Here is a 14203-nt window from a genome sequence, read left to right on the forward strand (position 1 = left end):
GGAATATGGCCTAGTGGCAAGAGTGCTTGCCTCGTATACATGAAGCCCTGGGTTCGATTCCCCAGCACCACATATATAGGAAAAACAGCCAGAAGTGGTGCTGTGGCTCAAGTGGCAGAGTGCTAGCCTTGAGCAAAAGGAAGCCAGGGACAGTGCTCAGACCCTGAGTTCAAGGCCCAGGACTGGAAAAAAAAAAAGAGTTTTCTATCTTTTCCATAGACTTGCTTATTGCTTTTGTTGGTGTGTGTCTGTGTGTGAGTGTGCATGTGTGCGTGCATGCATGCCTGGGCCAGTACAGGGCTTGAATTTAGGGCCTGGGTGCTATCCCTGAATTTTTTCACCCAAGGCTGGTTCTTTACCACTTGAGCTACAGTCCCACTTCTGGGTTTTGTGGTTGCTGTTATTAATTGGGGATAAGAGTTTCTTGGACATTGCTGCCTGAGCTGGCTTTGAACCACAGTTCTCAAATCTCAGCCTCCTGATTGGCACTTACTATACTGACTGCCCCATGTCATCCCCTTGCACGGCCTTGTCCCTCAGTAGGGGTCTTGCCTCTGGTTCACACGGTTCACTGTAAGGGCTGGCCAGGGATCCTCACACGTGCTGTGGAGGGGGCTTCTCTCTGGGGAAACCCATGTGGGGAGCCTCAGCCCCACCTCCCCTCAACTGTCCTCACCCCTCATCCCTAAAACATGGAGAGTCAGAATCACTGGGACCATGCGCAGTTTATTTTTCTACAAAGAGCAAAGTACAAATTGGCAGGGAAGGGCAGGGAGGCCCAGAGGAGCAGCAGAGAGCGGGCCTCAGGCTTCCCCTGACTGCCGCCCATGGAAGAGGATGGAAGGGAGGAGTGGCCCACGCCGGCCGGAAGGACTGCTGCTGGAGTCACACGAACCCAGGCTTCATGGAGGAGCGGCGGCAATTGGGACAACTTCGAGTGCCATTGTTCTGTAGACACCTGAAGAGCCAGAGGACCCAGTCTAGGTCTAATCACCCAGGTTGGCCCTCAACCCCCTCCCCGTCCAGGTCTCCCTCCCCCTTCCAGAAGGTGGGGGGAGGGGCTCCGCGCCAGGCTCCTGCAGCTCCGCCCAGGCCCCCCTGCTGTAGCCCTGGCACCCTGTGCCACCTTGTTGAGGCAGCGCTGGCCCCCTGGCTGGGGTGACCTGATGACCTTCAAGGGACCTCTCCCAACTCCCTTCGGGGTAATGAGAATGGCAATATGGTCATTGCATTAGAGCCGTCCATTCATGGAAAAATGCTTAAACCATTCCAGAAGGAACGGAGCCGAAAGCCCTGGGTGCCGGTTTGCTTACTACGAGTGTGGGTCCTGCCCACCTCTGGGGGGGGGGAGGGGAGGAGGGGACGGGGGGAACTCACCTGAGATGGAAAATGTGGGAGCAGGGCAAGGCCTGCAGCCGGCTGTTCCTCTCACCAATGGACTCGCCGCACAGGCCACAGTAGAGCTCCGTCTCCTCCACGCACTCGTGGAAGCGCACCACGTGCGTGCGCAGCTCGCGCTGCAGCCCCTTGCTACGGCAGATGCCCTCGCTCAGACAGTGCAATTTGAGCTGGCTCAGCTGGAGGGGGGACGGGGGTGGGGGGTGGAGGGGGGACACAGTCAGGGCTAGGGAGGTTTGCGTTCATCATTGCCTTGCTCTCATACTGAAACTTGGGGCTAGGAAAGAGACCTGCACCCTTAGTATGCCTGGAGACCCACGTGGTTTTCTCATTCATTCATTCATTCATTTGTAATTTTCCTGAGCTGGGTGTTGGTGACTCATGCTTCTAGGTAGCTACTCAGGAAGCTGAGATCTGAGGATCACAGTTCGAAGTCACCCTTGGGCAGGAAAGTCTGTGAGACCCTTATCTCCGATAAACTACTCAGAAAAAGCTGCAAGTACGGCTGGGAAAGAATCTCAGGGGGTGACACGGTCCAAAAGGAGATGTACTCAACCTGATTTATGTAACCGTAACCCCTCTGTTTTTAGTATTTTCAAATAAAAATTAAAAAAAAAAAAGAAGGGCTGGGGATATGGCCTAGTGGCAAGAGAGCGTGCCTCGTATACATGAAGCCCTGGGTTCAATTCTCCAGCACCACATATACAGAAAATGGCCAGAAGTGGCGCTGTGGCTCAAGTGGCAGAGTGCTACCCTTGAGCAAAAGAAAGCCAGGGACAGTGCTCAGGCCCTGAGTTCAAGGCCCAGGACTGGCCAAAAAAAAAAAAATCTCAGGGACAGCTCCTAGGCCCTGAGTTCAAGCCCCAGGAGCAGCACCAAAAAAAAAACAAAAAATAAAAAACAATTTTTTTTTCTTCTCGGTATTAGCAATTAAATCTGGGCCCTGGCATACATTAGCCAAATACTTTATCACTTGAGTCATGTCTTGACTTTTTGTTTTTGAGACAGTCTGACAGCTTTGCCTTAACTGGTCTTGATCTTGAGATCCTCCTCCCTCTCTACCTCCTGAGTAGCTGGGATTACAGATGTATGCCACTACCCCTGGCTAGTGCCCATGGTTTTGTTTTTGTTAATTTTATCCTTTTTTTTTTTTTGCTTTTTCTATATATGTGGTATTGAGGAATCGAACCCAGGGCTTCATGTATGCAAGGCAAGCACTCTACCACTAGGCCATATTCCCAGCCCAATTTTATCATTTTTTTTCTTTTCTTTTTTCTCCCCTTTATTGTCAAAGTGAAGTACAGAGGGGTTACAGTTTCATATGTAAGGCAGTGAGTACATTTCTTGTTCAACTTGTTACCTCCTCCCTCATTTTCCCCTGTCTCCCCCCACCTCCTTTTTTATTATTATAAAGGTAATATAAAGAGGGGTTATAGTTACATAAGTCAGGTAAAGAGTACATTTCTTTTTGGATAATGTCACCCGTTCCTGCCCATGTTTTTTATTTTATTAACCAAACTTGCTGCACTGTCTCTATAATAGTGAATTTGCTTTCCTGTTTTTATCAAACATGCTCATCAGCATTGCTGGTCAGCCCCATACTTGCTTAAACCTGAGTGGCTATAACCCAGACAAGAGCAAATATATCTTGGCATTTCAGTTGGACTGTGAGAAACACACATCTTCTAGAAGACTTTGAGAAGCACTAAGCCTGTTTACAACATGTTAAGGTCTGGATTGTATCGTTACATATAGAGAGGCCAAATATACTCTGGAAGGGATGTGGGCGTCCAGCTGAAGACAGTTAGTAGTGCGGGACCCTGAGTGCCTCTCTAGGCCTCACGTTCCCCATCTGTCAACTGGGGTCACAGGGAAGACTTGAGCTGACACTATGAAGACTTCTGCATGCGTGGATCTCCAGGAATAGAAGCTACTGTTAGGAGTCCTAATGAACAGCAAAAAGACTGAGAAGTTCTATTTTTCTCCAAGCTAGGAAATGCCTGCTCCACCTTCAAAATGTTCTCTGGAAGGCATCAAGGGATCCAGGGGGGTGGGAGTGGGGCTGCAGGTAGTCCCCAGAAATTCAGCAAGGGCTCAGAGTATAGGTAGGCCCAAAGACCTTCCCCTAGTACCCATGCTCTGCACCCTGGGCTCTTGACCTCAGACCCCAAAGACAGAATCATATCTGACCTTGTTCCCCACCTCCTCGGCCAGGTCCTGAGCTCTCTCAATGGTTTCCAGAGCCTGGAAGATGAGCAGAGGCCAGGGCTATTAGCAAAATGTCTGACAGGAGCCTTGGCTCCTGGCAAAGGGAGGATGGACCTGTGGAGGACAGCAGGGCGGGAATACCGCCCTGCAAGAAAAGCCAGCAGGGACAGAAGGCATAGTTGCAGGGGCTGTGTGGCTCAGTTCCACTTTGCCATTGAGGGTGTGTGTGTGTGTGTGTGTGTGTGTGTGTGTGTGTGTGTGTGTGTGTGTTCCTGAACTCAGGGTGAGCTGCTTTTGCTTGTGTGTGTGTGTGTGTGTGTGTGTGTGTGTGTGTGTGTGTGTGTGTTCCTGAACTCAGGGTGAGCTGCTTTTGCTTGAGGCTAGCACTCTACCACTGGAGCCACAGCTCACTTCTGGCTTTTTTGGTAGTTTAGTGCAGATTTGAGTCTCATGGACTTTCCTGCCCTGGCTGGCATCAAACTGTGATCCTCAGATCTCAGCCTCCTGGGTATCCGAGGATTACAGGCATGAGCCATGGGTGCCTGGCTCTCCTATGGTTTACGAAGACCCAAGTTGTACAGGGCACGCCTGTCTCCCAGGGTGCTGTGAGATCACAGGAGGCAACATTCAAGCCTCAGCTCCGGTCCTTTCCTAGCTCTGGGGCCCTGGGCAAGCCATTTTTCTCTAAGCTTGGGGAATAACTAGCAGTGTCTGGTGGAAACAAGGGGAAGCTGGTGTTGGATAAAGGAGCAAGGAGAACCCTGCCCAGCACCACATGCACAGTTTTGCCTACTAGCCCCCAGCAGTGGGCACCGAGGGGAGTCAGGAGCTACAGGAAAGGGCATAGGCTTACCTTATCCAGTGCCTTCCTGGCTACCCAACACTTGGCCACACCCAGCAGCACCTGCACCTGGCCCAAGCGATTTCCAATCTCAGTCATGATGCTCATGGCGGAGTCATACCTGGGGAAGGCTGTCTGCAGAGCCAGGCGGGAGGGGGAATGAGGTTGGGGCAGGCCGGAACCACCCTACCTCATCCTGGCCAGCTCACCTCCAGGTCCCCTCGGCTCCGGTGAATGTCAGCAAAGCAGAGCAGGCAGAGTGCCTGCAGGGGCCGGTCTCCATGCTGAAGGGCAATCTTCATGGATTCCTGCAAGGAAGGCTGGTCACTTATAGGGTACCCTCAACCCAGGGGTCATGGTATCCACAGTGCCTAACGTATCTGTGCCCTACCACTGCGCGCATGGTGCCAAGGTGGCTACTGTCATCTGACAGCTGTCAACTAAGGCTCTGAGAGAAGTCATTTGATCTGGGTCACCCAGGAAGTAAACAGCAATGCTGGGATTTGAACCCTAGTCAGTGGGACTCCATAGACTGGCTCTTTAAAGTGCCCCCCCAGGGGCACTGGGCACAAAGGGAAGCCCTTTCCCCTGAACAAGTGAGATCTAGACAGGACTGGGGGGACAAATACATCCCTCGGGAGTCCTTGGCTACGGGCGGGCTAGCCTTGGGGGCCTCTATGGGCTAGTGTCAGAGGCCCTGCATTTAGGCTTGACGCCCTGGTCCATACCACCATTATCACCATGACGATGCCCATCTCCTGGCTGGCCCACCTCACAACACTCCATGGCACTTCCCAGGTGGCCCAGCAGGCGGTAGGCCACGGCCATGTGGTACTGGCTCATGGCCCGGTACTTGAGGCTCCAGCCTTTGCCATAGTCGTTGACCAGCTCTGCAGCCTTGCAGGGGAAGAACAGGGCTTTCTCGTAGTCCTGCAGGGGGACAGGGTGGGAGGCGCTGAGTGGTAGCAGCTGCCCTAAGCCAAGGGCTCCAGGTCCTGGCTTCTCTGGCAGTTGGTGTGGGCGAGGGGGGGAAGACAGTGTTCATTCATGGGCTGGCCCAGGTAGAGGGAACAGCCATGCAGAGGTGTGGCTAGAGGAACACTGAGTTAGTATTTGGACTTCAGTATTATGAAGAACCTAGCACAGTTCTCTCTCTCTCTCTCTCTCTCTCTCTCTCTCTCCCTCTCTCTCTGTGTATGTGTGTGTGTGCGTGCGTGTGCACCTATACTGGGACTTGAACTCAAGACCTGCATAGCTTTTTTCTGTGATCAAGGCTAGCACTCTACCACTTGAGCCACAGCTCCACTTCCAGTGTCTTGCTGGTTAAATGGACATAAGAGTCTCACAGACTGGGGCTGGGAGTGTGGCTTAGTGGTAGAGTGCTTGCCTAGCATGTATTTTTTGTTGTTGTTTTGTTGGGGTTTTTTTGCCAGTCCTGGGCCTTGAACTCAGGGCCTGAGCACTGTCCCTGACTTCTTTTTGCTCAAGGCTAGCACTCTGCCACTTGAGCCACAGCGCCACTTCTGGCCGTTTTCTATATATGTGGTGCTGGGGAATCGAACCCAGGGCTTCATGTATACAAGGCAAGCACTCTTGCCACTAGGCCATATTCCCAGCCCTTGCCTAGCATGTATGAAGCCTTGGGTTCCATTTCTCAGCACCATATAAACAGAAAAAGCCACAAGTATTGCTGTGGCTCAAATGGTAGAGTGCTAGCCTTGAGCAAAAAAGAAACCAGAGACAGTGCTCAGATCCTGAGTTCAAGCCCAGGACTGGCAAAAAAAGAGAGAGAGAGAGTCTCACAGACTTTCCTGCCTAGGCTGCCTTTGAACGGTGATCCTCAGATCACAGCCTCCTGAGTAGCCAGGATTACAAATGTGAGCTACCAGGGGCTGGGAATATGGCCTAGTGGCAAGAGTGCTTGCCTCCTATACATGAAGCCCTGGGTTTGATTCCTCAGCACCACATATATAGAAAATGGCCAGAAGTGGCGCTGTGGCTCGTGTTAGAATGCTAGATAGTACTCAGGTCAGCTGGAGTTCCAGGCCCAGGAATGGCCAAAAACAACAACAACAGTGAGCTACCAGTGCCTGCCCCGTGTGTGTGTGTGTGTGTGTGTGTGTGTGTGTGTGTGTGTGTGTGTGTTCTCATTCCAGAGCTTAAATTGAGGGCCTCATCAAGCTCTCCCTTAGCTTTTTCACAAAAGGCTGGCTCTCTACCACAAGAGCCACAGCTCTACCGCCTCTATCTCAGATCCTGAGCTTCGTAGATGCACGACAAACATTTGTGTCAATGAATGAATACAAAGGCAAGAAAACAGCTGGTGTCTCTTCTCACCCAGCCCCAAATGGACTCCTGAGCTTCAGAACCCCACAGGGAGGGGACATGAGAGCCCCCTGCCCAGTAGCAGCTGCTCACAGGGGCTCAGTGACACATTCCACACTGTCAGCTCAAAAGAATACAGAAGGCTCAGTGAGGCCTTGAATTCCTCGCCTACTTTCTCCTCCAGCTTCCAAAGGCCTCTCAGGAAAGCTGGTCTGCATCTTTTTAAAAAAATATATTATTACTTTGGAGATAGTACTTTGTGTTTCTCCCCCCCCCCCCCCCCAGTCCTGGGGCTTGGACTCAGGGCCTGAGCACTGTCCCTGGCTTCTTTTTGCTCAAGGCTAGCACTCTGCCACTTGAGCCACAGCGCCACTTCTGGCCGTTTTCTGTATATGTGGTGCTGGGGAATTGAACCCAGGGCCTCATGTATACGAGGCAAGCACTCCTGCCACTAGGCCATATCCCCAGCCCCACTTTGTGTTTTTTAATTAAATTTTATTGACAAGGTGATGTACAGAGGGGGTACAGTTACATAATAAAGTAGTGAGTGTATTTCTTATTTGTTACACCTCCCCTCATTTTTCTTTCCCTTCCCTAGTTCAGATAAGCATATATACAATATCCACTGTACCAAGATCATATACAGTGACCACAGGGGTACACCAAGGGAAATTCACCTAGTACATTAAACATAATGGTCTGCATCTTAGTCACTGCGTGGCCCACCCTCCCTTCCTAGTTACCTCTCTCTGCTCCTGTTCAATGTCAGTCTGTCCTCAAGGCCCAGGCTCAAGGAAAGTTCCCTGACACTTCTCACCTCAGAAAAATAAAAACCCAAATAAAAGCCAGACATCCTCTTGACCTCATTTTTCCTTCAATTCCAACTGTAGTGTTCCTTCTCTCTCTCCCTTTCTCCCCTCCTCTCTCTCTTTCCCTTTCTTCCTTTCAAAACAGAATCTTACTATACAGCCCAAGCTGCGCTGGTACTCACAGTCCTCCTGTTTTAGCATCCTAATTGCTGAGACTGTAGGTGTGTGTCACCATGCCTGGCTCTTCTCTGCTCTTTTACCCAGAAAACCAATTTGATCTCCTGCATACTATCAAACAAATACGATGAGACAAAGACAACTCTCCCACCAGGTGCCAGGTGTCGTGACTCACACCTATACCCCTAGCTCTTCAGGAAGCTGAGATCTGAGGATCATGGTTTGAAGTCAGCCTGAAAGCCCGTGAGACTCATCTTCAACTACCAACCAGAAATCCAGAAGTGGTGAAGCGCTAGCTCAGAGCCAGCACTGAGGTCCTGAGTCCAAGCCCCACAACAACAACAACAACAACAAAAAAAAAAAAAAAAAGGAAAAGAAAACTCTCAATAACTTCAGTAAAAACCTCTGCCAGGCATGGTGGTATACATAGGTAATCCCAGCACCCAGGAGTCTGAAGCAGGAGGATTTCAAATTTAAGGCCAGCCTGGTATGTATAGTGGGATTCTGTCTCAAACAAATTAACCAACCCACATCCACACCCCGCCCACAAACCCATAAACTCTTTCCTAATTTATCCTACTATGTACTTTTTATCTTGAAGTTATGTAAATATAGCTTAAAATTAGCAAACGAGGGCTGGGACCGTGGCTTAGCGGTAGAGTGCTTGCCTCATTGTGCATGAAGCCTTGGGTTCGATTCCTCAGCACCACATAAACATAAAAAGCTGGAAGTGGTGCTGTGGCTCAAGTGGTAGAGTGCTAGCCTTGAGCAAAAAAAGCCAGGCGGCGCTGTGGCTCAAGTGGCAGAGTGCTAGCCTTGAGCGGGAAGAAGCCAGGGACAGTGCTCAGGCCCTGAGTCCAAGGCCCAGGACTGGCCAAAAAAAAAAAAAAAAAAAAAAAGCCAGGGACAGTGCTCGGGCCCTGAGCTCAAGCCCCAGGACTGGCAAAACAAAACAAAAAAGCAAATGAAATACCTATAAAGGATAAGGGACAGTAACTGTCTATCATGTTAATATAATCACATTTTAAATGACCTTATTAAAAATATGGACAGTTCATCCACAGTAGGACATATTATGAAGCCAAAAATAAAAACCCACAAAGGCACCATGCACTTCATTCAGTTCTTACTTTTTTAGATTAATATCGACATTGTCTTTTGAAACTATTCCATGTGGTTTTTGTTGTTGTTGTTGTTAAATTTTTATTGTCAAACAGGTACAGAGAGGTTACACTTTCATACGTTAGGCATTGGATACATTTCTTGTACTCTTTGTTACCTCCTCTCTCATTCCCCCTCACCTCCTCCCCCTCCTCCTCTCCATTCCATGTGTTTTGTAGGCTAAAGCAAATAATATTTATTTATTTTTGCCAGTCCTGGGACTTGAACTCAGAGCCTGAGTGGTGTCCTTGGGCCTCTTTGTGCTCAAGGCGAGCACTCTACCACTTGAGCCACAGCACCACTTCCAGTTTTCTGGTGGTTAATTGGAGATAAGAGTCTCCTGGAGGGCTAGGAATATGGCCTAGTGGCAAGAGTGCTTGCCTCATATACATGAAGCCCTGGGTTCGATTCCTCAGCACCACATATATAGAAAAGGCCAGAGGTGGCGCTGTGGCTCAAGTGGTAGAGTGCTAGCCTTGAGCAAAAAGAAGCCAGGGACAGTGCTCAGGCCCTGAGTCCAAGCCCCAGGACTGGCCATAAAAAAAAAAAAGAAAAAAAAAAGAAGTCTCCTGTACTTTCCTGCCCAGTTTGGCCTTGAACCACAATCCTCAGATCTTAGCCTCCTGAGTAGCTAGGATTATAGGTGTGAGTCACTGGCACCTAGCTAATAATTATTAGCCAGTCCTGGAGCTTGAACGCAGAGCCTGGGCACTGTCCTTGAGCTTCTTTTGCTCAAGGCTAGTACTCTACCACTTCAGCCCACTGCACCACTTCCGGCCTTTTTTGTTTATGTGGTGCTGAGGAATGGAACCCAGGGCTTCTTCATGCATGCTAGGTGAGCACTCTATCATTAAGCCACACTCTAAGCCCTAATTTTTTTTTTTTTTTGCCAGTCCTGGGGCTTGGACTCAGGGCCTGAGCACTGTCCCTGGCTTCTTTTTGCTCAAGGCTGGCACTCTACCACTTGAGCCACAGCGCCACTTCTGGCCTTTTCTATATATGTGGTGCTGAGGAATTGAACCCAGGGCTTTATGTATATGAGGCAAGCACTCTTGCCGCTAAGTCATATTCCCAGCCCCCTAATTAATTTTTAAAAGCCAAGTTGTTCCATCTAAGAGAAAGGGAAACAAAGTTATGAAAGAACTAGGTGTCGAGGCACATTCATCCCAGATACTCAGGAGGCTGAAGTATAGAGGATTGCAAGTTCAAGGCTGGCACTCTGTCACTTGAGCTACAGTGCACATTTACACTTCTGCCTTTTTGGTGGCTAACTGGAGATTAGAGTCTCACAGAGTTTTCTGCCTGGGTTGTCTTTGAACTATGATCACAAGTGTGAGCTTAGCTCTAAATTTTGAGGAAAAGGTCTTCCTTATAGAAGAACCTAGTTCAGTTGGGCTCTGGTGGCTCATACCTGTAACCCTAGCTACACAAGAGGTTAAGATCTGAGGACCATAGTTTGAAATCAGGCCAGGCAGAGAAGTCTGTGAGACTCATCTATTAACCAGAAAAAAATCTGGAAGTGTAGGTATGGCTCAAGAGGTAGAGCTCCAGCCTTGAAAAACCCAAGAGAGATTGAGGCCCTGAGTTTAAGCTCTAGGTCTGACACAGAAAGAAAAGACAAGAAAAGAGAAGAAAAAAGGAAAGAAAAGAAAAAGAAACAAGAAGAGAAAGAGAAAAAATAAGAAATGACAGGCCTTGGAAATCATCATTTCATTAATTTGTAATGAATGGCCAGGTATTGGTGGCTTAGGCCTGTAATCCTAGTGACTCAGGAGGCTGAGATCTGAGGATTCAGGTTCAAAGCCCAGGAGACCCATCTCCAATTGTTAGGGCTGACCTGAAAACTCGAGTAACTAAATATAAGTTTTAGTGTTAAAATTATAATAGCTTCTAAACTCTGGTGATGACTCCATGATAGAGCGCTGCACCCCCACCCGTGAGACTAGTTTCTTGTAGTTTGACATTTAAAAATGTAGGGAGCACTTGTTCACCTCTATACCTGGGTAGCAACCATGGTAACGGACAGTAAAAAATGATCATAGTCATAGACTATAGAAATAACCATACTAGTAGTAGAAATGCCATGGTAACTGTTGGGTTGGTTTACTTATGATTGAGTACTGAATTGTTTTAGCCCGCTCAAGCTTGCTTAGTGGTAATGGGAAAACATAGTTGAAATGGTTCAAATAAAGTTGGTACTAGGTCAGCCTGACAGCAATATTCTGCTTCTGTAAACAGCTTGCTTAACCCATTTGTGACTTGCTCTACCCCCTGCACTAACCCCCTGCATCAGTGCTACGTGACCACCTGTTGTCAATTCCTGATATCGAGGCCAGTTCCCGATATCAAAGCCAAAATAGGTAACTGAAAGGGTAGATAGCCAATGGAAATAGGACAAGACTTGCTTGCTAAATGTCATCCAATCAAGTATCTGCCAAGTTGGAAATACCCTGCCCCTGTTGTAATCACAATAAAAACCCTGCCTATCTGAGGGTCGGGTCTCTCAATCCAGATCCGCTGTGTCGGTGACGGTTGGGGGTCCAAGTTCGAGCTTGCAATAAAGACTCTCACACGTTTGCATCGGTATCAGCTCCTTGGTGGTCTTTGGGGAACGGAAATCTGGCATAACACAATGAACCACTAAAAAGCTCAAAGTGGAGCTAGGGCTCAAGTGGTAGAATGCTAGTGATGTGCAGAAAAGCCCAAGGACAGTGCCCAGGACCTGAGTTCAAGCCCCAGGACCTCAATGTGGTCCCCAGCCTTACTGATGAGAGAGCTTTGCCTGGAATGCTCTTTCCCCAGATTCCTGCACGGCTCACCCTTGCCTGCTTGCTTCATCGCTCTCCCAGGCCTCTGACTACTCTATTGGAAGTCACGCCTCCCTCTAACACAGCTCTGCCAACCTTACTTTGCTTTACTTCCTCCAAAGCTCACACCTTACAATTGACTAATTTACCAAATTCACTGTGAACTTCATGGGGGACTCTGATGTTTTCACTGTTCCCAAGAAACAGCCCAGCAGTGCATGGAATGCAGTAGAGGCTCATTAAGTATCTTATGAATGACACAGGGCCTAGTGGCTCATTGTTACATGCCTAGCTGCTCAGGGAGGCTGAGATCTGAGGATTACAGTTCAAATACTTGAAACTCTTCCATCTCCAATTAATCAGCAAAAAGGCAGTAGTGAGACTGTGGCTCAAGCCGTAGAGTACCAGCTTTGAGCAAGAAAGCCAAGAAAGAATGCAAGGCACTGAATTAAAATGCTCCAGGAGTGGCACAAAATAATTTTTTTTTTTTGCCAGTCCTGGGGCTTGAACTCAGGGCCTGAGCACTGTCCCTGGCTTCATTTTGCGCAAGGCTAGCAGCACTCTACCACTTGAGCCACAGAGCCACTTCTGGCTTTTTCTATATATGTGATGCTGAGGAATTGAACCCAGGCCTTCATGTATGCAAGGTAAGCACTTTACCACTAGACTGTATTCCCAGCCCCCAAAATAAAAATCTGATGAATTTTTACATCTCTATGGAGTCCTGTTCTGGCTCATTTTGTGTGTGTGTGTGTCTGTCTGTCTGTCTGTCTATCTGTCTGTCTCCCAGGGTTCAGAGTTCAGAGTAGAGGTGACTGAGCCAGTATCACGTGGCTGTGCAGGCCTATCTATCCCACACAGGGCCTCCTCTCTGATCTACTCCCCTGCGGTTGGTCAGATCTAGGTTGGAATCCTGGCTCTACCCTTTTCTTCTTGTGACTCTGGTTCACCACACTGCTTCCCAAAAGGAGGGCTGAAGGGGACAACATGACAGGGTGCAGCTTAGCCCTGAAGATCCCCTCATCACCCTCTCCTCCCCCCTGGGACCCAGGCCCACCTTGACTTGGGCGTAGAAGCTGCCCAGGCTGCAGCAAACACGACACTCCAGCATGGTGTCGTCATTGTTGTGGGCATAGCGCAGGGCCTTCTCAAAGCTTTCCAGGGCCTTCTGGAAGAGGCTGAGGCCCAGGAAGGCATTGCCCATGCTCAGGCTGACCTGGCCTCCAAGCTGGGCACCGGCTCTGGTACCAGGCAGTCCAAGGCAGGTCTTGCAGTAGGAGATGGTCTTGTGAAATTCACACAGCTTCTCATTGCTGCGTGCCAGGTTCAGGTAGCTTTCCAGGAGGAAGTCGGCATCTTCCAGCTCCCGGGCCGTGTCAATCTGGACCACGGCAAACTGTGCCCAGGAAGTAAAGAGTTTTTAGCCTAGACTCTGAATCTCTACCCAGCCTGCACCAAAGCTGAAGCAGCAAACCCCAACACCTTCCCCCTCCCTCCACTTCCCCCCACAAGACAGGGGGGGCACATCTTCCAGCCCTCAGCCACCAACTAGAAGCTTCAAACTCAACTCTTCACCCTTCAATGCTCAGTCTCAAGATCCAGCATCTCTACTCTCAGGCTCACATACAGATTCCCCCACCTCCCTCCCAAAAGAAAAAGGAGAGCTGAAATCTGGAGTCTAAGAGCTGAGCCCTGACAACGGGCAGTCTGAGATTCCAACAGTGAAGTTGAAGGCCACAGGCCTAAATCTGAAGCCACCACCCCATGTCTAAGAGTCGGACCTGCAAATACAGATTGAAAGGCTCAAGCCCCAGCCGCGAATCCTGGAGACCAAGAGGAGCCTGGGGAAGCTGGACACCATCCAGTCCCACCCACCCGAGGAAAAGCATGCCCACCTTGAGCATCTCTTTGTAGCGGCCCATCTCCGAGTGGGCAGTGACCAGGCAGCCCAGCACCCGGAAGCGCCCCACCAGGTCTGAGCTCTTCTCCAGCACCTTCATCCACACCTGCAGCGCCTTCTCTGTCTGGTTGGACTGGTACAGCTGCAGCCCCTTCTCAATCTGCTGCTTTGTCTGGTCCTGCCCCATCTTCCCGCAGCCTGGCACCCCACAAAAACAGAACCTGGTGGCCCTGTGGCTCTAGGCCGTCATAGCATGGGACTCACAGACCAGCTGCCCCGAGCCCCGGGAAGGGAAGCAGTGCCAGCCGGGAGTGAAGCGAGGCCTAGGTGGAGAGCGGGCGCCACCCTGGGAACAAAGCTGGTTAGGCCCCTGTCTGCAGCTGTCCCTGCCAGTTGAGGCCACGTGGTCTGTGAGGAATGTCAGTGACAAGGTCACTCAGGCCTCAGCCACACCCACCCCAGGCTGGGAGGCAGCTTCTCGGGGATGCAGGCATCCTGTCACCTGGGCACCCACTTGGGACTTCCTTCAGCACCCCTGACACTGACTCTGTTGCCCGTGGCAGGCTGGGCCCTCCCC

The 14203-nt window shown here is 50.0% G+C and overlaps 1 protein-coding gene across 1 annotated transcript; it reads right to left on the reverse strand.

The window, feature by feature from the left end:
* Positions 1-720: 720 nt before the first annotated feature.
* Rapsn (receptor associated protein of the synapse) lies at positions 721-13981 on the reverse strand. The gene is made up of 8 exons (XM_048359894.1): positions 13622-13981; positions 12784-13122; positions 5219-5377; positions 4657-4755; positions 4460-4582; positions 3589-3642; positions 1378-1577; positions 721-958 (listed from the first exon to the last, which is right to left on the reverse strand). The coding sequence occupies exons 1-8, from the start codon at positions 13811-13813 to the stop codon at positions 886-888; spliced, it is 1239 nt and encodes a 412-aa protein (XP_048215851.1). The 5' UTR covers positions 13814-13981; the 3' UTR covers positions 721-885.
* Between the last annotated feature and the right edge of the window lie 222 nt (positions 13982-14203).

Source organism: Perognathus longimembris, chromosome 13 (genome assembly GCF_023159225.1).
Source record: "Perognathus longimembris pacificus isolate PPM17 chromosome 13, ASM2315922v1, whole genome shotgun sequence".
Classification (NCBI taxonomy): Eukaryota; Metazoa; Chordata; class Mammalia; order Rodentia; family Heteromyidae; genus Perognathus; species Perognathus longimembris.

What these genes read in the sequence shown, in the direction of transcription:
- Rapsn (XM_048359894.1), bottom strand. Translation starts at nt 13,813, where the DNA reads ATGGGGCAGGACCAGACAAAGCAGCAGATTGAGAAGGGGCTGCAGCTG. An exon ending in GCTTCTACGCCCAAGTCAAG is followed by an intron (nt 5,378 to 12,783) that starts GTGGGCCTGGGT and finishes GTCCCCCTGCAG; the next exon opens with GACTACGAGAAAGCCCTGTT. An exon ending in CCGAGGAGGTGGGGAACAAG is followed by an intron (nt 1,578 to 3,588) that starts GTCAGATATGAT and finishes TCCCCCCTCCAG; the next exon opens with CTGAGCCAGCTCAAATTGCA.